The sequence below is a fragment of the Haemaphysalis longicornis genome, unplaced genomic scaffold (assembly GCF_048455015.1).
Source record: "Haemaphysalis longicornis isolate Haplotype H1 unplaced genomic scaffold, Haemaphysalis longicornis Haplotype H1 scaffold_10, whole genome shotgun sequence".
NCBI classification, from domain to species: Eukaryota; Metazoa; Arthropoda; class Arachnida; order Ixodida; family Ixodidae; genus Haemaphysalis; species Haemaphysalis longicornis.
The window spans coordinates 29,531,186-29,558,042 of NW_027526204.1; the positions used below are offsets into that span (position 1 = coordinate 29,531,186).

At 47.0% G+C, this 26,857-nt stretch overlaps 1 protein-coding gene across 4 annotated transcripts in view; it reads right to left on the bottom strand.

Annotated features, from left to right (window-relative positions):
- Positions 1-1,425: 1,425 nt before the first annotated feature.
- LOC144158329 (uncharacterized) overlaps positions 1,426-26,857 on the bottom strand; it is a 162,734-nt gene continuing 137,302 nt past the window's right edge. For all 4 annotated transcript variants that reach the window (XR_013320018.1, XR_013320016.1, XR_013320017.1 and 1 more), the window contains one exon: positions 1,426-1,879. Coding sequence is in view for 1 of the 4 variants with exons in the window: in XM_077689150.1 (XP_077545276.1) it covers positions 1,812-1,879 (68 nt within the window). In the remaining 3 variants the exon portion in view is untranslated. The remainder of the gene's footprint in view (positions 1,880-26,857) is intronic.

The window sequence follows — 26,857 nt, forward strand, 5'->3', positions numbered from 1 at the left end:
GTAATGAGGACGTTGACGAGTGGCTTGATACCTTCGAACGCGTCAGCGCCTTTAACAGGTTGGACGACCGCGCGAAGCTTCAGAACGTCTCGTGTTCCCTGGACGAAGTGTCCAAAACGTGGTTCCGGAACAATGCGCACCGTATTGATAACTGGAACGATTTCAGCACGCAGCTGCGCCACATTTTTGGCTCTTCCTCGGCCTATTAAGACATCGCGAAAAAGAAGCTGGAGGGAAGATTCCAACATCCTTGTGAGACGTACACGTCGTACATTGAAGATGTTGTGGCCCTGTGCCGAAAGGTCAACAAAGACATGTCGGAGGCTGACCGCGTGCGCCACATCTTGAAAGGGATTCGTCAGTTCGCCTTTAATGCCCTGGCCCTTCAGAATCCGACTACCGTTTCGGATGTGAGGACAACGTGCCAACGCCTGGACGACCTTCAGTCGCTCCGTCTCCAGCACCGTACCGTGGCCCGGAAGAGCGGCGATAAGGACCCCCGAGCTCTAATACGCGAACTGATTCGGGAAAAACTTGACGGCCGCACCTCTGTGCACGTTTCTTCTACCAGTCCCTACTCGGCTACACCTAATCTGCGAGAGATCATTAGAGAGGAGCTTCCTGCGTCTACTCACGGAAGAATTCCCGCCGATCATACCCCTCCTCCAGTCATGCCATCCTATTCCGAAGTGGCTGGCAGGCCGCCTCTGTCCATGGCAGGCGTCCCCGCTCAACCAGTTCCTGGCTATGTGGCAGCGGTCAACCCGGTACCTGGCCGCTGCCTTACTATCCAGCATGGCGACCGCAGCGCCCTCAGCCCTCTTTCAACCGGCCGGTGTGTTTCTACTGCGGAATTCGCGGGCACATTTCGCGGTTCTGTAGGAGGCGTTTATTTGATGAGCGACGTGGCTACGACACGTACGGATAACCGACCAAACCTTCGTTACGCCTACCGCCAGAGGGGTTACCCATCGCTGCCACGGCGGTCCTCTCCTCCTGCCACTTCCGAGTCCCCAACCAATTTTCGTGCGTCGATACGTCGTTCCCCATCACCATTTCGACGATCTGTGTCTCCGCTTCACCCTGTCGTGCATCACCCCACCCACCTATCATAAAACTAAGTCATGCAGTTTTTGTAGGGGAAACTGCATCGATTTATGTGATGAAAATTTGATATCACTAAACTTCCTGACCCTCCTCCCACCCCACACACACTGTTCTCAAAATATTCACATCTGAAAAATTCCTCAGGAAAACTCTGCTACTGCCATGTGCATCTCGTCGCAGATTCTGTGCATGCACTGTTGACACAGTACGACCATGTGAATACATTTTGTCCAGAAGTCTGCTGCACCAAACACGCAATACTAAGAAGTCAGGAAAACACTGACTAGTTTTATGTTTTTATCGTTATTTTATTAGAACACATTATCAGAACTCGGTGCGAAAGTTGTAGATGAATGCATGACAAAACATTACAGTTGCGATGTCGACCTAAGTTACCCAACGCACATTATGCTCGCTCAAGTCTTCGGTAACATGGGAGCTGCATTATGTGAGGTCAACTTATTGTACATCCATCTCAAATGCCACGACAAGGAAATCGAACTAATAAGCAGGTGTTCTACTCTGACCAAAAATACGTTATGCACATTCAAATGCTTACCAGTGAAGTAATGCAAGCACTGCAGCCACCATGTTGCACTATTTTATGTTGAGGCAATAGTAGGCAGGGACGAAGGCAGGTGTGCAGCCAGGGGCGTAGCCGGGGGGGGGGGGGGGCACACCAGGCCCGCGCCCCCCGAAATCTTTCACGCCAGGCTCCGGTGTGGTTCAAGTTGCCTAAAGAACCGCTTGTAGTCTCCTGCAGGCATGGAACCTGCAGTTTTAATGACATTCTTCATATAAAGTTGAAAACAAGGGCTACGTCAACATCTGATCCCTGTGCCCACTCCAGATGCTGTACATCTTAACATATACAGCCCGGCTGCGTTTCGCGCCGGATGCACCGAGCTGTGCCGGGAACCCGCCGCGAGCCAATCGAGGCAGTCCTGCGGTTTCGTTTGCGGAACAGCACGGCTGGGAAATGGCAAAACAACAAAAAAAGCCTAATATAGGCATACATGTGGTCTGGGCTTTAGCATGTCATTTTTTCTTTACACTGGTACGAAGTGTAATAACATAACAGAGCATGTCACTGTATTTTGTTCAGTCAACTATCAATCCATGATATGTATATTTTTCTACGGACATATTGACTATTGCTGTTTCATAATTTCGGTTGTATGAAACGCATTGCTCTTCCCATCTTGTATATCCTCCACATCAACAAAGATGTACAATTCTTTTTATTGCAGATGTTTTTCTTTTCGGCACTATTCCATTGTTTTCTTGACCTCCGTCTTGGTTATAATCATCATTCTGTATTTGCTTAACCGAAGTTTTACTGAAGCCGTGTCTGTTCGATTTAACGGCTAGAAATAGAATGACATTTAGAAAACGTGCAACAATCTCAACATTCAACAGGAGTGCAATAAGGTGTTCCGCTAAGCGTAAGTTTAAATTTCATTTTACTAGCACAAAAATAACAAAAATGCGACTACTTAAGGACAAAGATGCACTTTTGATAGCTTCAGTGCCATGATATACAAATGTGCCGCACGTAAAGTCCAGTGCGATTCGAAGGGTTAAGGCATAAAGTTGGGCTAGTTGGTTATCTGACTGCATTTTACTAGCGAAAAATAGACGCGGACGAAGAAGAAGTACACAGGACACTCGCTAGACTACAACTGAAATCTTACATAGCGTCCGTGAAACAAAGAAAGATAACATATCACCACGACCTGGCCCTACACATCCCCACACACGCCAACCTATGTGTCACACATGCGCCCTCGTAGGTAGCATATCTCCTTATCTGTAAGAGTGATTGAAGGGGTGCTGACACAATTAACTCCTTCCCTGTAGATCTGAAATGCCTGGTTAATCTCGCGACTAGTTTGGTCACGTCCAGATCCTACACCACGTGTTTTATCGAACGCCGGCGTACAATCAGGGCACCGCCTGCAATGATCGGCCAGATGGCCTCCCGCCGCAAGCGACGAAACTGCTGCACGGTGCTCTCTCAGCCTGTCGTTTAAACACCGCCCCGTCTGTCCCACGTAGCATTTGCCACAGGACAGCGGAATGCGGTAGATGACACCTTCTTTGCAGGTTACAAACCTGGTGCCATGTTTTTTGGTGCAAGCTTGACGTGGCTTCTCGTTAACGGCGGGGCACATCCTCATCAGCTTGCCAGGCGCAGGGGCCAGCACTTCCACGCCGCATTTTTTCCCCACTTTTTTGAGGCGGTGCGTGAGCTGATGTACGTATGGCACGGCTACGCGTCGCAACCTCTCCCGGTTGGCGTCTTCTTCCCTTAAAGGGCCCTTACCGGCTTTAACCTCCTTGAAGAGGCTTTCTGCGACCGAAGCCACCAATTCCAAAGGGAAGCCCGCTTGCGTCAGACGAGCCACTTGAGCTTGCACACTACCAGATACCTTGTGAGCGCACGACTTCTGGAGGGCACCGCGCAGGCAGTTCGCCGCTATGCCGCGCTTAACCACCTTGGAGTGGGCCGAAGCGTAATTCAAAATCTGCTTTTTTGAGCGCGGTTGGTACATCCAGCATATGTGCCACTCCGTAAAACAAAGCTTCACATCCAGAAACTGAATGGTTCCGTTCTCAGGTTCCTCAAAAGTGAACTTTCAGCCTTTTGAACACGTCCTAAACACATCTAAAACACTGTCAATCACTCCCCGTCTATCCTGAAGGCTGCCCACATCCACAAACACAATAAAATCATCAACATATCTGAAACACTTAACTATACTGTGGTTGAGGCGCGCTGCAATGCGTTTGTCACAAACTGCTAAAAAGACTTCGCAAAGTATTGGGGCAATGCAGGAACCAATACAGACACCTTCTTTCTGTACATAGTACTGGTCATTAAAAGCGACAAAGGTTGACTCCAGATTTGTCGCTTTTAATGACCAGTACTATGTACAGAAAGAAGGTGTCTGTATTGGTTCCTGCATTGCCCCAATACTTTACGAAGTCTTTTTAGCGGTTTGTGACAAACGCATTGCAGCGCGCCTCAACCACAGTATAGTTAAGTGTTTCAGATATGTTGATGATTTTATTGTGTTTGTGGATGTGGGCAGCCTTCAGGATAGACGGGGAGTGATTGACAGTGTTTTAGATGTGTTTAGGACGTGTTCAAAAGGCTTAAAGTTCACTTTTGAGGAACCTGAGAACGGAACCATTCAGTTTCTGGATGTGAAGCTTTGTTTTACGGAGTGGCACATATGCTGGATGTACCAACCGCGCTCAAAAAAGCAGATTTTGAATTACGCTTCGGCCCACTCCAAGGTGGTTAAGCACGGCATAGCGGCGAACTGCCTGCGCGGTGCCCTCCAGAAGTCGTGCGCTCACAAGGTATCTGGTAGTGTGCAAGCTCAAGTGGCTCGTCTGACGCAAGCGGGCTTCCCTTTGGAGTTGGTGGCTTCGGTCGCAGAAAGCCTCTTCAAGGAGGTTAAAGCCGGTAAGGGCCCTTTAAGGGAAGAAGACGCCAACCGTGAGAGGTTGCGACGCGTAGCCGTGCCATACGTACATCAGCTCACGCACCGCCTAAAAAAAGTGGGGAAAAAATGCGGCGTGGAAGTGCTGGCCCCTGCGCCTGGCAAGCTGATGAGGATGTGCCCCGCCGTAAACGAGAAGCCACGCCTAGCTTGCACCAAAAAACATGCACCAGGTTTGTAACCTGCAAAGAAGGTGTCATCTACCGCATTCCGCTGTCCTGTGGCAAATGCTACGTGGGACAGACGGGGCGGTGTTTAAACGACAGGCTGAGAGAGCACCGTGCAGCAGTTTCGTCGCTTGCGGCGGGAGGCCATCTGGCCGATCATTGCAGGCGGTGCCCTGATTGTACGCCGGCGTTCGATAAAACACGTGTTGTAGGATCTGGACGTGACCAAACTAGTCGCGAGATTAACGAGGCATTTCAGATCTACAGGGAAGGAGTTAATTGTGTCAGCACCCCTTCAATCACTCTTACAGATAAGGAGATATGCTACCTACGAGGGCGCATGTGTGACACATAGGTTGGCGTGTGTGGGGATGTGTAGGGCCAGGTCGTGGTGATATGTTAGCTTTCTTTGTTTCACGGACGCTATGTAAAATTTCAGTTGTAGTCTAGCGAGTGTCCTGTGTACTTCTTCTTCGTCCGCGTCTATTTTTCGCTAGTAAAATGCAGTCGATTCGAAGGGTGTCGCGGAAAAGCTACTCGTTCAAGTGAAGCAGACTGAACACCAAATCTTTCATGCCAGTTTCGTTATCGTCGGCGTAGATAAAAGGCAACGAAGTCTGCACTTGATAACAACGAATGTAAAGCTTGAAACCAAAAGGGTGGAAAGTCAGTCTTACGGGCCATTGTTGTAGCATGAAACAGTCAACAAGGGGTAGCAGAGTGTGAAATCTTAATTTTCATGGTTCCGAAATGAAACCATAGACGGCTACGGTTCCGTTTAGGAACCATACAAATCAATCAAGATTTCGCACTCTTGTCACTCTTGCCCAAACGTGCAACCGGCGTACGAGGTCGGTGACATGTTTCGCCGCTCGATGCTGGTGCGAAAGCCTTCAAATCATGCTCGACTGTACGTCATAGCTGATAAGAACACTTATTAGTCCCTTTCCTAAAGAAAAATCTAAAAGCGTGAATCGATAGGGAACACTAAGGGTTGGCCTCCACTTCCGCCTGACAAACTTCAGGGACCGCGAGCCACTCACGGGCACTAGTGATCAAGCTCATGAGCGCGTGCCCGCATAACCGCCTGCTCTACGGATGAACGAATCACCCCTGGCCTAACGATAGACCGGCGAACGGGAATTTAGGTCATCATAATCATCAGTAAGTTCCTTAAGTTGGGCTTTACTTTTAACGTTCACCATACACCAATCGCATGTTTAAGTCAGTTATGCCAAGCTTTGTTTGAAAAACAACGCGCAGGAAACCTTGCCTACACATTTCGCGGTCCAATCTTGGGTCACCGCCCACCAGAAAAGATTCCTTGCTACGCCCCTGATAGCAGGCATCATAAAGCAACTCCATGGCACAAAGAAAAGTCCCGTCTTCGAAGAACTTTTCCAACGTACAGAACACTGATCTCCACTTAGTTGCTGGATGGCGCTTCGCCGCTGTCGCGGCCGGGCGCGCGCACGGCCACCGGAAGTTCAACGGCTCGTCCCGGAAGTCGGGCGTCTGCTATGCTTTTCAACCGCTGATAAGCGTCCCGATTGGCGGATTTTGGCATTTTGTTCTCACTTTATTGCATTCTGGCTATACACATTGCGTTCAGATCGCAACATATGCTATACCGAAATATGCGACGTTAATATGAAGCAGAATTTAATTGCAAAGGAGAACGAAAATGTCACTTTGGTCTTGGTTTGAGAGACGACGCAGCTCTATGCGGGATTTATGCTAGAAATTTATGCTAGGGATTTATGCTAGAAAGAAAACAACGTGGGCACGGCCACAGGCTGTAGCCGAGTTCGTGCGCCCGTTCTGTCAAAACAGTTGTCAGTAAAGTGGTCACTGCAGAGCCTGCTGCCTGGGGATGGAGAGCTAGTTACACGGGCACAGTTAACCACGGTTAAGCGAACCGCGGTTAAGCGAACCGCGGTTAGACAAAACCGCAGTTTGCTGCGTTACACGACAGACGAAACTGCGGTTACGTCGCTAACCATGGTTAGAGCAAACGGAGCTTCGCACCTCAGTTCGGTCACGCTAACCGCACTTTCTGCAGCCGCAGTGCTCAAAATCGCACAATTCAGTTCGGACGCAAGTGGCGGCGCATCAGCGGAGGCGAAAAAAAAATCACCTGGCGTTCGGAAGAGACAAATGTTCTCAAATAGCGGGCGCCCAAAAGCTGTCCCCAAGACGCGCTTACGTTCTTTGCATCGCTCTCGCAATCAGCGCGACTGCCCGTCAGCAGCGGCTCGTTTCCCGATCCGCCCGATCAACTACGACTAACGCCGTGCTAAATTTGTAAATTCCGCGCGTCGTCAGCCAGAAATGAATATATCAGGCAATCTTGAAGCGTTTTCAGCACACGGAAACGATCGGCGCGCGCGTCGGCCGTGCCTGTAAACACGCCGGCGCGCCTGCCCGCACGGCACTGCTTGCGGCCCGAACCTTCCCAGACCACGGCAGCAACAGCTTATCGCATCGCCGCTCTTCGAAATCAATCTGATCGCGGAAAAGAACTTCCGCATTCGAGAAAATGGATGTTAGTGCGGTGAACAATTGTGCTATGGATTGTAATTCGCAGTTGTAGAGATAGCGGTGGTCAAATATCTACCGCGATGCTAAGATGAAAGTTCCCAACACCGAACAGACCTAAGCAAACCAAGCCGGTTGCGAGCTGTTGGGGAAGCCCCTCTTCTCGCCGCGCACGAGTGCGTTGCGTTTGTGTCAGAAGCGAAGGCTTTAACGATATTTCTTTCTGTCTACACTGCTTCTCTTTTTTTTTTATCGTGAAGTTAAAAGTGTGGTAATTTATTTTTGTTGCGCTCATAATCAAGTGACTGCGGTTACCAAACTTGCAATTTCGCGTGCAACATCCAAAACCGCAGTTGGCGATAACCGCGGTTAAAGTTTAGTAACCACGGTTAAACTTAACTGCGGTTACTTTCGCCGTGTAACTATAGGGTATAAGTTTGCCACCCAACGCCGGTATAAATCCGGCTTAGAGCGAGGGAATCTACGTAACAAGAGCCCCAGCTTAAAAACGACACTGATATGACATTTGCGTTTCGCTGCGTATCACGCACGTCGTTCAGAATATTGTAATACTTCCAAGTAGAACGTCTTCCCAGACGACTTCTGTGGTCTGCTTGTGCAGTTTACGGCGCAACAAGCAGGCATTTTTGGCGGAATGCGTGCGAAACCAGCCCATGCGTAGCATGCGCTATGCTGGAACGGCCCGACTTCCGGGACGAGCGTTCGAACTTCCGGCGGCCGTGCGCCGGAGAGCTCGAAGCGCCATCCAGCAACTCTGGTGGAAATCAGTGGTACAGAATAACTGTCCATGGGCAATCAAAGATGCTGCCACCTGAAAAAAAAAGAAAGAAAGAAAAAGGAGGAAATAAATTTAAAAAGGAAGTAGAAACGACTTGTGTACTCCTCATTTGTATGCTATACGCCTCGAGCGCGGCCTGTAGGGGCGCCACTGAAATCCTCCTAGCGGCCCGTTTCGAAAGCAGGCGCGGGAGTCCGCGCCCCGCTCCCCAGTGCCGCCGCTGCTTTTGCGGCACGTTCACGACTGAGATTTACCGTTTGTGGGCATTTGAAATTCATGTTTGTGTGGAGCAGTCACTCTGTTCGCAAATGGAGTGTGTTTACGAGAGTGTAAATGTTTCCGACGCGATCTTAGTGTGGTATTTTTGGTCTGTATAAGCGCCAGGTGTGTGTCACAGGCCAGCGTCGCGGAACCGGCGTATGATGGAGCCGATTGTAGTTACACTGACCTGAAATTACTAGCCGTGTCTCCGTAACCACCGGTTCCTCAGATGTTCATGCTACGGCTATACACTACGATTTAAATCGGTTTTGTGCGCTTACATAATCAGCGGAGCACTCATACCTGACAGCACACCAGTTCCGTTTGCCAATATAATACCTCAGATATTGATCACCACCATTTACAAGCCAGTCTGTGTTAATTTCGGGAATATTGAACACAAGTACGATGGACAATGCATAATTATACTCGGGGATCAGCACACGACAGAGCCGTCTTGTCGTGAGGTGCGCGCCCGCAGACCTTCATCTGCTACATATATCCTCTGCGAGCAGCGCGGAGACGGGCTTACAATATAATCCGCGTCCGCGACTAAATGCTTCTTCGAAATATCGTCATATGGCACAGGGAGCCTGCAGAATAACCAGAAACTGAAATCAGAGAGCCTTATCACATACCACACTCTTCCAACGACACATTTCATCGCTTGTTGAACAGCCTACCCTGTATACTTCCAAAAATGCGTCCGCCGTACGATCAGCTCTTCGTTTAAGTAGAGAAACAAAGGGCAAGTGAACGCGAGATTTATGTGTGGGATTTCTAAAAGTTCATTGCTTGATTCCGCTCCGCATTTGTACACGACGTCCCCCTCCGTGCCCTCCCCCCCACCGAATTCTCGCGAAATAGTGCATTTCGCGTATATATGGTCTAGTGAAACCTACCTGGCTTAAGTTTAGACGAACGTCGTTAGCATGCCAGAAGCTGCACTGTATTTTTTTTCATTTCCGTTAGAGCTATTATGTTTCTAAATTCCGCATTGGCACAGCATTTATTTTTCTGTGGTTTCGTTTCCTTGGTTCTTGCTATATGGCGTGTGTAGGCACTTATTTAACGACGCACAGGCTTGGAATATACTTTACAATTTCGCGTGGTTTATATTCTTAAAAAAAGCATAAGTTGTTGTCCGGGATTGGGTAATCACATCCCCGAAACATATTTTTCTGCGGCGTATATATGCGAAATGAAGGCGCATTTGTTGTCCACGCTGCAAAATGAAGCCAACCTCTCATTGTGCCAGTATCAGGTCTAAACGAGGCGTCAGTAGAATTCATTTGTGCCTGATGTTTTGGAGGTGACATGGGTGATATGTTGCTGCCGTCGCCGACGCCCGGAAGAGCGGCGACGAAGCGCGCAGAACCGCGTCCCCGGGTAGCTCTTGCAGGCGATCGCGTACTCTACGAAGACGCAGCTACTTTTTAAGTGACCTAAACGTACTCTTTGCCTAAAGTCGTCACCATAACAAGTTTTTTTAGGGCGCGGAAAGGCTAAAAGAAGCGAAATAAAACCAAAACACTGCACGAGCCCCTATCAGTCACATAGCGCAAATCCCGTCAACGCCGCGGAGAAGCGGCGGCAGGCGGCGCAGCGATCGCGAAGCTCGAGGCGTATAGCACGTGATAGAAATCAAATGTTCTTGATAACTCTTTGCGTCAAAACATGAGGATAAGATTTTTTGTGGACCATGATTTCTGCATAACCTATGCAGTTCTGCTTTTCAAATAAAAGAAACCGAAATGAAGTCAAACGCCTAAAGTTTTGTCACTAGAGAAGGAAAGTGTTAACAAACAAAACTAACAACAAAGCAAAGCTTTTGAAAGAAGGCAGAATTGAAAATTGAAAATCAAAGTTGTAAATTAGAATCTCGCAGTCCACAAGCACTTTTTAATCACTGCGAAAAATAGCAAGGGCGTTGATAACTATACTGTGCTTGAACACGTATCCTTAACTACTGCTTAGTAGTGCAAAACATTGGTGGCTAAAAAATGAAGCAGTGCTTATGTCATTACCCGAGATGGGCAACCGACTTAGCTCATTACCTTTGACTTCACCTTAGGCAAATTAGTTCTCTTCAGTAGCCTCGCAAGCTCATATCTACCTTGCCTCTATTTCTGGAGCTTACCTTGCAAGCTCGCCTCTAGGTCAGTTGAGTACAACTGAGTTTGACCTTGCCTAGGCCACAACCCACCCTTAACCTCATTTCAATGTCGACCACGTGTCAACCTCAAGCTCATAAGCCAAAACTTTTTTAATCTCAAGTTAATTCGAAACATTCTTCAATTACCTAGCGGCCTTTGTGCACCTGAAATGGACACTTTATATACTAGGCATAAGTGCAAGCATTTAGGAGTATCAATCAGCATAAGACCATTTTCGAGGCAAAACTTTTCATGCCTTTACCTTGCAGAGCATTGTAGAAGTTCATCAGCATAGTATAATTGAGGGAAAAATTTGCCACGCGACACCAGCGGTGAGTAATGGGTTTAAAGTATAATAAGTATATCGTGTTTTTCTGCACAATATTTTTGAACAAGGTAGATGATATTGCATTTCTTAGAGATGACACTGGGAATAAGCACTGTGTCTGTGTCACATTTTCAGCCTCGCGGTATGAGCCCTATTACCTGCATACATTCTTAGAGAAGTCTAGAAGGTATTTTGTTTGAAAGTATCAGTACGTTGGATTTCAAGAGCCCCCAAGTACACAGCAAAGTACACAGCAAAGTGTCTGCACAGAAGAGAATGCACACTGATATTCAAACTCATTAAAACCTAAGCTAAACACACGATCTTATTCAAACTGGAAAAGTTATTCAGGGGGAGCGGAGTCACATAAACACAAATTACCCCCTCTTCCTACCGCGCTAAACCGATTTCGCACATTTTCTATGACCATATGCCATGCATTTGGATTACAACTTCCTGGCTACTCACACTCAGCCAGCTGCTAACCCTTGCTTAAAGTTACATTTTATTAGGCATGTAAGTTGCGCAAACAAGAACAGCACAACTTCGTTTGTGCATCCATCCGCATTTCCTCCTTTGACGAGTCATTAAGAGGGTTCAACTTAAACTGAGTACGACTCAGCGGGCAATGGAGCGTAACATGATAGGTGTAACATTAAGGGACAAGAAGAGAGCAGAGTGGATCAGGGAACAAACACGTGTTAAGGACATATTAGTAGAAATTAAGAAGAAGAAATGGACGTGGGTAGGACATGTAATGCGAAGGCAAGATAACCGCTGGTCATTAAGGGTAACCGAGTGGATTCCTACAGAAGGCAAGCGTTGCATGGGGCGGCCGAAAGTTAGATGGGCAGAGGAGATTGCGGGGATAAATTGGTCACAGTTGGCACAGGACCGAGGTAATTGTAGAATAATGGGAGAGGCCTTTGCCCTGCAGTTGGCGTAGATAGGCTGATGATGATGATAATGATGATGATAATGATTACCAAAACCAGCGCAACTTTAGCACTCATAGAGGTGACTCAACTTGCCCAAAAATTATGGGGGATACTTAGTAGTCTTAACGAATGCAAAGGCAGCTAGCCTAATAATCGAACTAGTTAGACCTTCTTTTGGGCCTTCTTGTTGGGCCATTTGTTGATCTGCTGTCGATCTCTTATGTTGCTGCCCGCTGCCGCAGCTGCACCAATCGCCACTTTCCTCAGGACGGCAGTTACGACGAGCAGCATATCAAGCTGCTCAAGCTCCTTCCATTGTGGTGTACTTCTCGGACATCCCCGCCCGTAACTAGGGCTTGGTGCGTAGTCACCAGTGGTAATGTCGAATGAAGCTCTGAGCGCATGCGGCAGCGTATACTAGGTGCGACTAGAACGTTCTAGGGTCCCTCGACCCATCTCAGAACCCCCCTCCAGCAGTGCTGTTTCTCCTTCCCAAAGTGCGTTCTCGGCTCTCACTCAAATTTTCTCTACTACCAATTGTGTGTGGCTCACAATGCATTCCATGAAATAGAGGTTCCAAAAATCAATTCCAGATATGTTTTCTCAAGCCATGCCGAACTGAACCAAACAAGTGCAAGGGGTGACTGGCAGTAGGAAGATGGTGCAGTTGTGCCGTTGCATGGATTGTATATTCTGCCTGGAACCCGTATTTATAAGTAAGGGTTCCAGGCACAAACATGATGATATATTATGTACTATCTCAATGAGTGCAAGTGCCACAGGCATTCAAGGGGCAGTTTCAATCCATTCATCAACATTTGTGGATGCCTGCAGTAAAAAATAAATAAATGTATGAATACAGGGTAACACAATGGGTATTTGAGCTCGCTAGCTCAAGCCATTTATCACGGTAGACGTAGTTCGACTTTCTTTTTGTCAAGCCTTTTCAGAACAAATGCGGGGATCCCTAAAATAGAAAAAAAAGTATCACAATGACACCATTTAAGAAACAAAATCCCAAGTTTACCAGACCAATGATGATGATGATGGTTTGTGTTTAATGGCGCAAGGCCGACAAGGGCAAAGAGCGCCAGAGAAGTTATTTAATGAAAAGAAGTGATTACCACAAAAGGTAGCTATAAAATGTGTAAACTGGACATAGTAAGATCAATAAAGATAATGGTGATGGCTGGTGTATAGGGCCAGATTTGATTATGCATGATAGGAAATGTGGTTTAAAAACTTCACGTCTGACAAATACTTAAACACGCGTTTCACAGAAACCATGGCATCGTCACCCAGAAACAACGATGGGTGTAGGGGAATATGTTGTCTGTACAGTTCTCTGAAGTGTTTGTGTCGTGTTGTGTCAAGTGTGTTGCATTGTATGAGTATGTGGACTACGGATAGGCCCTCCCCACACCTGCTACACAGGGGTCTTGGAGAACCCGTGAGCAGGTGCGAGTGCGTCACATGTGTATGGCCCATCCGTAATCTAGCTAAGGTAACTTCAATGTGCCTGTTGTGTGAGTCAGTAGTGTATTGTCCCATGTGTGGTTTTATTACGTGTAGTTTGTTGTCTGTCTGTTTGCTCCAGTCTGCTTGCCACGTTTTACGGAGTTGCTGTCTTATGTGTGGCTTGAGGTCTGTGTAAGGAAGTGTTGTTATGTTTACTGTGTTTCGGAGTGCAGCATTGGCGGCCATTTCATCCGCCAGTTCATTTCCGCCGATGCCAGAGTGGCCTGGCACCCAACACACAGTCACCTCAAGGTTTGAAGAATACGCCAGCATAATTGATTTCAAAAGAAGGTTAACTACATGGTTTTTCGATGACTTTCCGGATGATAACGCACGGACGACGCTCAGCGAATCTGTATAGATGATAGATTTAGGAATATTACGTTCAACTATGTGATTTCCAGCCAGAAAGATGCCATATGCTTCTGCCGAAAAAATACTTGTCTTTGCATTCATGGCTCTACCTCCTTCAAAATTGGGTCCATGAGCAGCACAAGACACCGCAGTGAACGTTTTGGAAGCATCAGTGAAAAACTCTGCAGCCCTGTATTTATCCTGCAGATACATGAAATGCTGCTGAATCGCCATTCTTGGTGCCCTGTTCTTATCAAGATGCGTAAAAGACAGGTCACAGAGCATAGGGCGCAGATTCCATGGTGGTATAAAATCAGTGATGGATGTCTTGTGAATGTCTAAAAAGGGTACCTCATGCTCAGAGGCTTCCTCTCTTACCCTAAGTGAAAAGGGCAGAGAGATGGATGGACGATTTAAGAACAGTTGTTGTGAGGATGTGTTATTAATGGTGGAATTAAAAGGGTGGTTAGTCAGGGCCATGATTTTCGAGGCATACAACAAATCCATGTAAATCCTCTGGTGATATAGGGGCCATTTATCACACTCGGCGTAGAGGCTCTCGACTGGGCTAGTGCGAAAAGCACCACATGCAAGGCGAAGACCCAGATGCAGCACTGGGTCGAGCATTTTCAGTGCCGTTTTTGTTGCATACCCATAAATGACGCTTCCATAGTCCAATCGGGACCCCACTAGGCTTGTGAAAATACGTAAGAGGAGTTGCTTGTCCGTTCCATAAGACTGGTGGGACCAGATTTTAAGAATGTTGAGAGCATTTAGACATTTATGTTTCAATTGCTTAATGTGAGGTATGAATGTAAGTTTTTCATCCAACACCACTCCTAAAAACTTGTGTTCTTTCTTCACAGGAAGCGAAGCGCCATTAAGTGTAATGTCTGGGTCCGGATGGATCCCACGCTTCCTGGAGAAGACAGCACAGGTGCTTTTTTCTGGATTAAGTTGAAACCCATTCTTGTCGGCCCAGCTGGCAAGTTTTTTGACAGCTAGCTGGACTTGACGCTCACAGATGGACATATTGCATGATTTAAAAGATACCTGGACGTCGTCTCCATACATGGAATAAGAAATTGTAGGTGGCAATGCCTTCCCAAGGGAGTTCATTTTAACTATGAAAAGAGTGCAGCTTAAAACTCCACCTTGCGGAACGCCGTTTTCTTGTACATGAACCCTTGAGAGTGCGCTACCAACTCTCACACGAAAAGTTCTTTCGGACAAATAACTAGCAAGAATGTTCATCATGTTCCCCGAGACACCAAATGACTTCAGGTCACTGAGGATCCCGTAGCGCCAGGCGGTGTCATATGCCTTCTCAAGGTCAAAAAACACCGTTGTGCAAAACTGTTTATGAATGAAAGCGCCCTTTATGTATGACTCAAGAGCGACAAGTTGGTCATTTGTAGACCGCCCCGCCCTGAAGCCTGCCTGGCAGCTCTCGAGAAGACCATGGTACTCTAAGAAGTACACGAGTCTCTTGTTTATCATCTTCTCAAAGAGCTTACACAGGCAGCTTGTCAGGGCAATGGGACGATAACTGGCGGGAGATGAAGGGTCCTTTCCTTCCTTCAAGAAAGCCACCACTATGGCCTCCCTCCATGAGCGAGGAATGTGCCCCGAAAGCCATATGTTGTTGTATAGATGTAGGAGTGTTTCAAGAGTGTCTGGGTGTAGGTGTTGTATCATGGTGTATGTGATTTTGTCTGCACCTGGAGCTAAAGGCTTACATGTGCTGAGAGCAACCTTCAGCTCATGAATTGAAAAAGGACAATTGTAAGAAGTGTGCGACTTGTTGTGATCACTCAGGGACTTCTTTTCTACAGATGTTTTGTGTTTCATGAAAGTGTTTGTGTAGTGTGCTGAACTGGACACGTGTTCTAAGTGTTGTGCAAGTGTGTTAGCCTGGGCTTCCAGTGTGTCCCCTGTTGTACTAACCAGGGGAAGGCTGTGTGTCTGTTGTCCTTTTAGTTTTCGTATTCGTGTCCAGACTTTGTGTGTGTCTGTGTAAGAGTTTATGGATGTCAAGAAGGTGTGCCAACTCTCTCGTTTTGCCTCACGGCGCACACGTTTTCCTAACGCCTTGGCCCGTTTGAACAAAATGAGGTTACCCGACGTGGGGTACCGACGAAGGACACCCCACGCCTTGTTCTGGGCCTCTCGCGCCCGCCTGCAGTCCTCATTCCACCACGGCCTCCGCTGGTTGCGCGGGGCACCAGAGGCGTGGGGAATGGACTTTTCGGCGGCGTCGAGGATGTGCGCCGTGAGCAGTTGGGTAGCTTCTTCAACGTGTAGGTGTCCTATGGATGTGTGGTGTAGTTTCGATGTCTCTGTAAATGTGTTCCAGTTAGCTCGCGCTTCATTGAACCTATTATCGGAAGAAGAACTGCTTGGGCCGTTACCTATATATGTTAGTGAAGTGGGGAAGTGGTCACTGCCATATGGGTCAGTGCCCACTCCCCACTCAAGACATGGAAAGAGAATTGCCGGACCAATAGCCAAGTCAAGATTTGAGTATGTATTGTGTCCTATGTTATGGTATGTAGGCTGTTTATTGTTGAAAAGGCATGCTCCAGAAGATGTAATGAATTTCTCTATCAGGCGACCTCGGGCATCCGTTCTGGAAGAGCCCCAAAGAGAGTTGTGAGCATTAAGGTCGCCTGTAAGTATGTATGGTTCGGGCAGCTGGTCAACCAGCGCCTCAAAGTCGGTGCTCGTAAGTGCAACATCAGGAGGAATGTATATGGAGCATACAGTTATCAATCTATTACATATTATTGTGCGGACGGCTACAGCCTCGAGGAAGGTGTTCAAGGTGACAGGGTGGCATGCTAAGGATTTGCGGGCGATTATGGCAACACCGCCAGAAGAGTGTGTGCAGCCATCCCTGCCTTTCCTGTATACCATGTAACTATTCAAGAAATTTGTGTGTTTGGAATTCAGATGTGTTTCCTGGACACACATTATACTTGGCTGATTGGCATGCAGAATCTCATAAACGTCGTCAAGATTATTCAGAAGGCCTCTGCAGTTCCATTGAGCTATGTTTTCTCTTCCCATCATTATGTGTTCAGAGCTACTGGAGTGTGAATGTTTATGTAGGGTCTTTCGGGGCTTGGACTCTTGGGAGGGGTTTTCTGACCTTCTCTACTGACCTGGACGTCGCAGCCCGTTCCTTCCGCTGCGATGAAAGCCGGAAGGGCTCGACGTCCATGTCGTCATCTGAAGCAAGGGGGTGCCCAGCGGACTGGGCCCCCTTGGCGTGGTACCCTTTCGGCTGTTCTTTGCCTGCGCTGCCAGTGCCGAAGGCGTGGGGAGCACGACAGACAGCAAAGGCAGTGAGGCGGCGGAGGGGGTCGCTGCGACTGCCTCCGTCTCCATCTCCGTGCCCTTGCATGTGCTTTGGGCCGGTGGAGAGGAAGCAGTGGATGCAGCGGCATCCCCAACAGATGTTGTTGCCACCACAGCCGCTGCTGGGTGAGCGAGCGGTGCAGAGGCTGGTTGGGCTGCCTGGGGCAACCCTGGGGGGGGCGGGGGCGGGACCAAGTCCGACTCGCGGTACTGGGTCCCCGCCGAAACCAGACGCCGCTCCGCCCCCCGGCGAGCCGCGTCGGCGTACCTCCCCAGGGGGAAAGAGGCGAACCTCTTTCGCGCCTCTGGGAAGGTGATGTTCTCAGTTACCTTCACATTAATAATCGCCTTCTCCTGCTCAAACTTCTCGCACGTTCGAGAGTAGGCGGCATGGGGTCCCTGGCAGTTGGCGCAGGTGAGGGTTGACGATGGACAATTATCAGATGGATGATCATGCTGAGCGCATTTTGCGCAGGTCAGACGACCACGGCAGGAGTTGGTTCCGTGCCCGAACCGCTGGCACTTAAAGCAGCGGCGCGGGTTTGGAATGTAGGGCCGGACATTACAATGTACCAAAACCTGCATTGACGTACTCTGGGAGTGTGGACCGGTCAAAAGTAAGGATAATGTGCTTGGTCGAAACTACTTTGTCATCCCTCCTCATAGTTATGCGCCTCACAGCTGTCACGCCCTGATTTCTCAGGCCCTCCAGCAGATCAGCATCTGTCTCATTCATCAGGTCTACTTCAGAGATGACACCTTGAGTACTGTTCAGGCTCCGGTGGGGTGTCACCCTGATTTCAAGATTGGCTATGTGAGTTTGTTCAAGGAGGACCTTTGCATGCTGTTGGTTGTGTACTTCAACCAGGATTTCTCCAGTTCTTTGTTTTTTGGCCTTATATTTGTCACCAATGATGCCCTCCAGAAATTTCGATATTAGGAACACGGACTGTGATGCAAGAGGCTTTTCTTGGTCACTGGATTCCAACACCAAAAAACAGGGGTAGTTATCGGGCTTTGGAAGACTGTGGGTTGGGAGTGGCGGAAATGAACCTTCGGTGCGGCCCCTTTTCAGGGGTCGATCGTGTTTGGGGGGGGATTTACGATTTACCATATGGCATGTAAAAGAAGCAGGGGACGGGGGTACTTTCTTCTCAAACCTTACCCTGATAGCCTGAGAGGTCCCGGAGCTCCCTGCCTGGTAAACAGACAGGGAGCCCATCCGCCGGAGCTTGACCTGGGCTCCGACGGCCACCGTTTGAGGCTTCTACCCTTCACCTTTAAACACATCACCACGGTAGGTTACAGTTTATGTTGGGGGCTCGGGGTCCGCGGTATCGCCAGTACCGTCACCAAGATTACTCAAGGTGCCCCGTGCGGGGGTTTACCAGACCAATGGCACTAGGAAAAGAATAAGAGGTGCTCAGTAACACGCATTAAATGAGAAACCACCAAGTAAACTTAATTGCTGAGATTAGAAGTATTACAGTAAGGAAGCAATTTCAGAAATCAGAAATTTCGAAGGTGAAATGAGCATCAGCAAGTTGCATGCCACATCACAAGTCCATAAACGCGTCCACCATGAAATCCCAGGTACACGTGTTAGAAGACATTGGCTTTCATAAGAGCAAAATAACTGAGAATAATTTGCTGCGAAGCAAGCATCAACATAGGCAGCAGACTTTTATTTAGGGGTTATATATACCACATGCTGAACATGTGAATAATATTGCTCACGGTAACACTAAGCACCATGACAGAGAAAAGGCTACAAGATACCATTGTGGGCATACAAGTGGTGATACCTAGCCTCACTCAACTTAATGTAGTCTAGCCAAACTAACAAATACAATCACTGAAATCTACAACCTAAAGAACCCCAGTGCTAACTCAAATGGGAGCCTGGAACAAAATACACGGAAAAAAGAAGCCGGAGTGAAAGTTCCTGCCTGCATTGCACCAAGGAGCTATACGCCATCGATGCAGCCACGCTGGATTCGGCTATGCCCAACGTAAATTTAGACACTACGCTTTTTAAGTGTAACTCAAATCCAACACAACAAAAGATAAATGCATTGCTAACTTTGTTAAGTGGTGATTTGACTTTGTAATGTACCGCCTTCTCGCAGTGTACCAGAAAATATACTCGGAACGCGGGTTTGACAACGGCTCAGGGTATATCGTGCTGCGCTTCCAGGTTTCGCCATGGCGAGTCCATTCGCAAGGTACTTCAAAGGTATACACGAGAACTGCTGATGGGCCATACTGCCAGCCGTGCCGATAGCCACCCGGCGAAACGATACCATCCATTTCGGCAATGTCTACATCAGGAGTACCGATCTCGTATCACTAGCGGATCGCCTCCCGCTCTCGGAAAATTTCCATCACCATGCCGCGTTAACTGTGCAGCGCTATCGCACTGACGCGCAAATACCAAAGGCCGAAAAAGCGAGCGGGTACTTCCTAAATTTCCCTGATCACCAGCACGAGCCTCCTTCGTTCGATGGTTCTCAAGTGGGAAGCATTAGCATTTCAAGCGTATTTTGCCCCTGATGATGAACTTGAAGAAAAGGTATACACTTAAGGAAAGCCAAAATTCCCCCGCATTTCCCCGAGGGGGAGAATGTGAAAGTGCGAATGCACGGTTGTCGGCCCGCTTGCGGCGCTTGCGCTCGGCCCCCGCAGCCCACCGCCTCGCCGCCTTCTCTTCCATCTCTTCCATCGGGTTTGTAGTATCACGTGTACACCACGCAGTTATCAAGCCGCTATAACGCCGCTGAGTCGCCAACGCACGCCGCTGACGACGTAGTTTGAATGCGTTAAAGATATAAGGCGCGTTACTAACACTGATATCAGCGTCGCGTCCGTGGCTTGGTCGGTAGAGCGTCGCGCTGCGGCCGCAAAGTCCTCGGATCGAAACCTGGCGCCGGATGCTGTTTCTTTTTTAAATATAGAGGAGCACTGCGGACGCCGCCGCCGCCGCCGCCGGCGGTGGATGGTTTGGGGTCGCTTATAAAGTGCATTCGCACTTAAAAATAATTCATTTAATTAGACTGCGAGCAACGTTCGGTGCTCAAATGTCGACTCCCCGTCGCGCCAGAGCGCTTTCGCCGGGGGATCGGTTTTCAACTGCCAGCTGGCTGCGCGGCTGGCATGCCGGAGGCTGCGTCCGGAAAATTACGCGATGCAAGTGCCGGGGGCCGTATCACGATTGGTCAGGCATTGCGGCTGCTTCCGCCGCATAGCTTTTTTTCCATTGCAATCCCAAAGGAAACAAGAAAATGACCTTGCGAAACACTAAATTTCAGTTTTTTTGCCCACGTAAAACAATGTTATACAAGCTGGTTTGTCCCCGCGACGGATAAGCTATTTCGTCCGCACGAAGGGAAAGCTTTGTGAGAAAGCTGACGAGCTCCTGACATGATGCGACCTTCATACACGAGCCAAGAACTACACTGACAGTGGAACCGGAATTACCAACTCCGTGCTTGGTGCTTTAGTAACTTCTCGCAGTTCATAAGACGCCGCCGTTTTCTGTAACTCGTAATCACTGCGGTAGGGAAAGCCCTTGCCCTCCGAAGATAAGAGTTCGCTCGCCCCCCGCGACGCATTCAGTCGAACGATATCAGGTGCCCGAAATGTCAACACGGAAATGCCAGCACAGTACATTCACCTCCACAGTGCACCTCACTCTCGCTTACTTTGCTTCCCTAAAAGGCCGCCTTCGAGCCTTCGGTGTAAATACGTTCTAACCGCCCTTTCAAAAAGGAAAGCACGTCAGGCTTGAGCTAATTTTTTACCGCGTCATTGACGCAAAAGAGGCAGGTAGCGCGGTCATGAGGTGAAACTCAGTCGTGAATAATTGAATGGTGAACACCTTGCAACAAGGTCCTCCGAAGCGTAGAATCCATACAACGCCGAGGTTGCACACGCAGTCTTCCTTACTAGAAAACACAGATGCGGCGTAGACCGTAGATCGCGTGGGCGTCGCTCGGATTCGAGGCGGCGGGAATCGGAGCGGAGGGACGATGAGCGCGCATGCGCAGCGCGATAAAGTGTCGTATTCCGCGCTGCACGCGTGGGTGAGGAGGCGATGTGGATACGCCGAACGGTAAAGGCCGATAAAATACGAGAATTTATCGACACCTCTGACCAGCCGTAATGCGTGCGACACGTGCGCTAGAAACATTCGGATATTTCTCGTTAACGGGTGTCTTTCCTAACACATATAGGATGTTGTTACGTAAATAGAACATTTTTAGTCGTACGCTACAGTTCCTGTTTCTTCATTGCAACTGCAAATTGGGTGTAATGTTGTCTAACAGTACATGTTCTATTGCCGTTTCCACGTAAATTGGTGGAATTTTTAAACAGTGTTGTAGTGCTTTTTAAAAGTGGCGGTAAAAATAATATGTCCAACTATAGACCTATTTTTATTGTGCCCGTTTTTCAAAAGTGTTGGAAAAAGTATTTCATAAAAGACTTGTTAACTTTTGTACACAACTCCAACTAATAACTCTTTCGCAATATGGTTTTCGTTTGAGATGGTGCACTGAAACATCTCTACTTAGACAAAAATTATTTCTTGGTGCACTGGAAACTAAACTGTTTGTAGGCGTATTTGTGGGCTTTGGAAGGCTTTTGATTGCCTAAATCATCAGACTCTCGTTCAGAAATTAGAGCTATATGGCAATCGCGGCATCGCGTCTGCTCTTAGTATATTATATCTAGAATACAGGTTCCAATGTGGAGCAACAGGAAAGGACGTCCCTACTCTTCGAGGAATAACCAGAGAGTTCCACAAGGAAGCATTTTATGCGCGTTATTGTTTTTTCTGTATGGCGATGAAATGACATATATTAACAGAAAACTACATATTTTATATACCGGCGACACAGGCCTCTTATTCAAGGTACAATTATGCAATGTCTAACTTCAACTAAAATGGCGTTTTATAAACTTCGAACTTGTAGAGCACAGCCAATGCGTTACCTATACACAGTGAAAAACAAAACGAAAGCTATGTCTTTTTATGTAGGACTGAGTGTTCTTTCATTGGACCGTAGCATAAAAATGCATAACAGTATTACAGAAGTGGCAGACATGGTAAAAATACTGGGCGCTTTTTTTTCACAAGAACATGAGCCGGGATCATCTCACAATTAGCAAAGCCTGTCAGAACACTCGCCAAAAATAGCTTTTTTTTCGTGTCTATAACACAGTTATTTTACAACGCGTTGTTCGCATTCCATATGAATTATTGCTTCCTTGTGTGGGGCAAATCATACATAATATAAACCAGCTACATAAGAAAGCAGTGCTTCATACCTTACGAACACCAGGAAATTGGTCACGCGTTTTAAAATCCTACCTATTTATCATGTATATCAATTTTGCCTGGCGACGCATTATTACGAATGCAGTGCTAATTGGGAAGAAATTTTTTTAGAAATGTTATCTCTTAAACCAAACGCCGTGACTTACTCCATCCGAAATCAGCAATTTTGATATCTTCGCTTTGGCCGTACTGAGGATGGGCGGCAGATGATGCGGTATGCTTTACTAAGGCTGCCAAATCAATTGATTTCAAGTGGGTTTTCCCTAGAAGGACTACGTGTTCGCGTAATACGAGATATTTTCCATATTATTTCAATTTTACTATGTACGAAATGTCACTTTTTATGCATATTTTGTTTTCATATGGATTGCTGTTGTGCGTTGTTCTATATTGTGTTGGAATTTTTTTTACTCAGATTATGCATAGGTGTCAAAGTTGTGTTGAACTAATGTATAGGTGTTATTTGATAAAGATGGTGTTTTTCCTTACTGTGTTATATCAAGTGAGTGCATGAAGCGTCCGTCCGACAAGCGTGTTTCGCTAAGAGAGCGAGGTGTGTCCATTGTGTATGCCTTGTACCCTGGGGGCTCGGGTTTTCTCACGTGAAAGTTGTTCACTTTTTTCCGAGGCTGTCCCCATCACTGCGATGGAAATAAAACTGACCTGACTTAACTATTAACTATAGAAAGAAAATAAATCAACCTAGAAAAGAGTCTATGAAAATTTACAGCATAAAACGAGGATCTTACCAGCAAACACCTATAAAAATGTATGTCCGAGCTTTAGAAGGAATTTAGATTTATGTCGCTCCAGTTTGTTATAAGAACAGGCAACAATAAGAAAAGCAAGGAAATTTTTAATGAACAAGCCTCTTGAAAAAGCAGTACTTAACCTGTATTCAAATAACACACCAAATATCCCACCAATAAAATTAACGACCGAAAAATAAATTGAAATATGTAACAAATTTTTTGAACCCGAAAATTTTTTTCTTCAAAAAACCGCGCTTTATCAGGAGACCAAATAATCAATAACTTATGGGATCAGCATGCAGCCGATAAGAAAACTTTGACCTATCTTACTCAACTAATTTTTCGGAGTTGACACTTTAAAGACGAGCACTTTAAAGAGCAGAGGGAATCACGATTTCAAAAGCAATTGTAATACCTTTACCGAAGGTACAGAGAAGGGAAGCTACGGTTGTTAATTGATAGCCTATCAACCCTAAAAGCAATTAGTAATCCAAATATCGAAAACGTTAACATTGTTATGATGTAAGAAAGTTTGAACAAAATAGAAACACGGGTCAAAATGACGTTAACTTACATCAGAGGTCACAGTGGAACTGTTGGCCACGAACTAGCGGATGCAATGGCTAAGGAAGCAACGAAATATCGCAGAAAAATACACTGGCCGATTACAGTACAATGTATCAAAATATAGCTCGATATTACCGTAAGAAAACACTCAAATGCTGAGTGACAACAAGAAGCAAATAGGGGGTATGGATTGGGCGAATAAAAATTCCTCACAATTTATTACAGCGCGCACGTTAATATTGCAAGCGGTAGACTTACGTTTTAGTTTCAAACGTTTTGTATTAAAATTTAAACAAATATAAAAGTAAGCTACCAGCAGACATCGGCCGCCACTGACAGGACCGCCCCATCACAAAAGAAAACCGAGAACGACTTTTAACGTCCAAAAAATTCATCTCACAGGCACGAAACCTCAAGCAATGAAAAATACAGAGATGTCAAAAAATATAGAAAGAAATACAATCTTCATTCACGATAATGTAAATATTATTAACCGCTCAAGTATTTCGGTGTCAAATTTGGCAAACACACAAAATGAGCGGCAAATGACGCGAGAATATTTGAAGACCTTGTGTGATTTTTTACCGCGCTTACATAATCTTATTAGCTGTCTAATATCTCGTGTAATTTTTTTATTTGTTTATATTTTTTTCGATTGAAAAACGAAACATACAAACTGAATGCGTTTTTTAACCCGTTATGCCGGGGTGGTACGGGAATTATCTCAATTGATGAGCCCGTTCAAAAAAGTGACTCGGCTAGGAATGCATAAAGATGTTAGCGTTGCGCCCGCTATGCGCTGTTTGTCAGAAAGCTAAGCCACGTGGTCGTTTTCCCCTTGCAACAATGAACGCGGTAGAATGCACTGTTTCATTTCAAGTCGTTGCTTCGGATATAGTGACCCTTTTCTTGGGAGCCGTCACGGTAATCGGTTTCCCTTTGTTGTTACCGACCACTTCACTAAAAGGGTCGAGCGAATTTCATTACTCATATTCACATCTCGGAAAGCGTGGGAGGGTTTGCCTGAAGATTTCAGTATGACATAGGTGTGGACTTCCTTCTAGGCTGATCACCAACAACGTGACGTACTGCACCAACAAATTGTTTGTACACTTCTGCGATACCCTAGGAATTCGCACGTCCGAACGTCGGCCTACTACCCACACGTAAACATCACCGAAAGGGGCACGACCCGTTGTACAAACATTACGACCCTAAAACAAGCAGAAGCCCTTCCACCAACCGACGCCATCGCTCAGGAAAGGCGGATCAATGGAACATAAAAAGCAACTCACCAACTAAGAAGTACTCCTTACTGCGTGGGCTCAATGAGGTCATATTTCCCTACCCAGTCAGCCAGCCTCACAGCTCCCTTGCACTAACCCTTCTTACCTCAACCTGTGCCCTCAGAACCCTTCGCGCATACGACACCCAATCTTCGAAAGCAGCGTTGCCGACGCCTTGCGTAAATGAGAAACCCGGTGAACTTGAAGTTACGATTTCTACATCAGCCCCCATATAGGCACAGCAGGGTTCGCCCGGACGATTTTTTTATAATGGGCACCAAGCACCTCCATTTAGCCAATATTACTTCAACGGACGCCAAACAAGTCGCCATTATTGACGCCCTTGACTATTTCAAGCATGATTACCGCCTCTTGATTCTGCCTAGAACTTCGCATCATAACGACCTTCATTGGACCCTTCAAGAACTTTGTCGTCCAAGGTCAACTCACCCTCCGCTTCAATACATTACTCATCAAATCGCGGCATTAAGAAGAACAAGGCTGTCAGGGCCACATTGACTGGACCCCGGGTCATGAACAAGCCGCGCCAGGCAGCCAAGAATCTGAGGTTGGGGCCTGGGAAGACCTCCTCAAGACAGCCTCATGGCAGACGGCGCCGCCATTATTGGACCACCCCTGGCCTAACTGCCTTGATGACAACCCCACCCCCGCACCCACAGGCATAATCTGTATATACAAATATCCAAAAACAGCTACACCTCAAGGCTATCAAAGCTACAGGCCACCTCAGCTCCTTCCCTAACTTCACCCCACCACAAGAAATATTGCTGAACAAGTTCTCACCAACACCTGTACTATGCAAGAGGCAATTGCAAAATGGTGTTATCCACACCATGCTTCCCCCACATGGCCTCCAACCACCCTATCACAGCCAATCTCAATCACCTCGCCTACCACTACGCATATTTTCTCGCTTTTGTACATTCCTATTATACTTACTACGACACCACAACTTTCATTGACCCCACATCAGGGCTATACGACATCGTCTACGACATTGCCATTTATGCCACTAAAAGCGGCCTAGCACCTGTAATGTAGCCTTGGTCTACACGAGTTCTAAATGAAGCCTTTTTCAAGACTACCTCTAAAACAACTGAACCCCCTTTCCTGCGTGCGCCCTCTTCCCCGCAGGCCAAGGTCTGCCTTCCCCCTAAAGCTCGCCACAAAAATGTAGCCTGACCGGATTTGATATGTATGCAATCAACGGGCTTACAATAACCTTCTAAGCTTCCAGTGGTGCCATTGTGTCCCATCATTGTCATTGTCCTGGTCATCTGCCCTTGCGTCAGCTTTTTCGCTATTGCCTAACCCTGTTGTCTCGTTAGAATACATATACTCTGCTACTGTAAACGTCTTCTCTATTATAATAAACCTACTCTGAAAATAAGTGGGCTGATGTTGCTCATTTAGGCCTCGGTACATCGCTAATTCACATATTGAAGTCAAAAGCCTACGTTCGTTTCACTAGGTACATTGTTTAGGAGAAGCCTGTTAAGTTCGCATTCCGCGGGCCCTGCGTTTGAATCTGGGACTCAAATCTACACATCTTTTCTTGACTTTTATTATTGCTTCCGCCATAGCCAATTTTCGCACAGTTATATGGCAAAGATGACGCTGGAATTGTGCGTAAAAGCGGATTTTTATTTATTGTTTGATTGTTCGATTATTGGTCGTTAGGTTACTTGCCGCCTCCACATAGCAGTTGTATCAATTAGCGCCCGCGTCCGCTTCTTGTTTACCACTCACCATCAAACTGCATGCCCGTGGAGAAGCTCGAGCTATGCTTGTGTAGGACGTCTGACTAGACGCCCAGAAAATATTATTTGAGAAAATTGGCTTTGTGAATTACCAT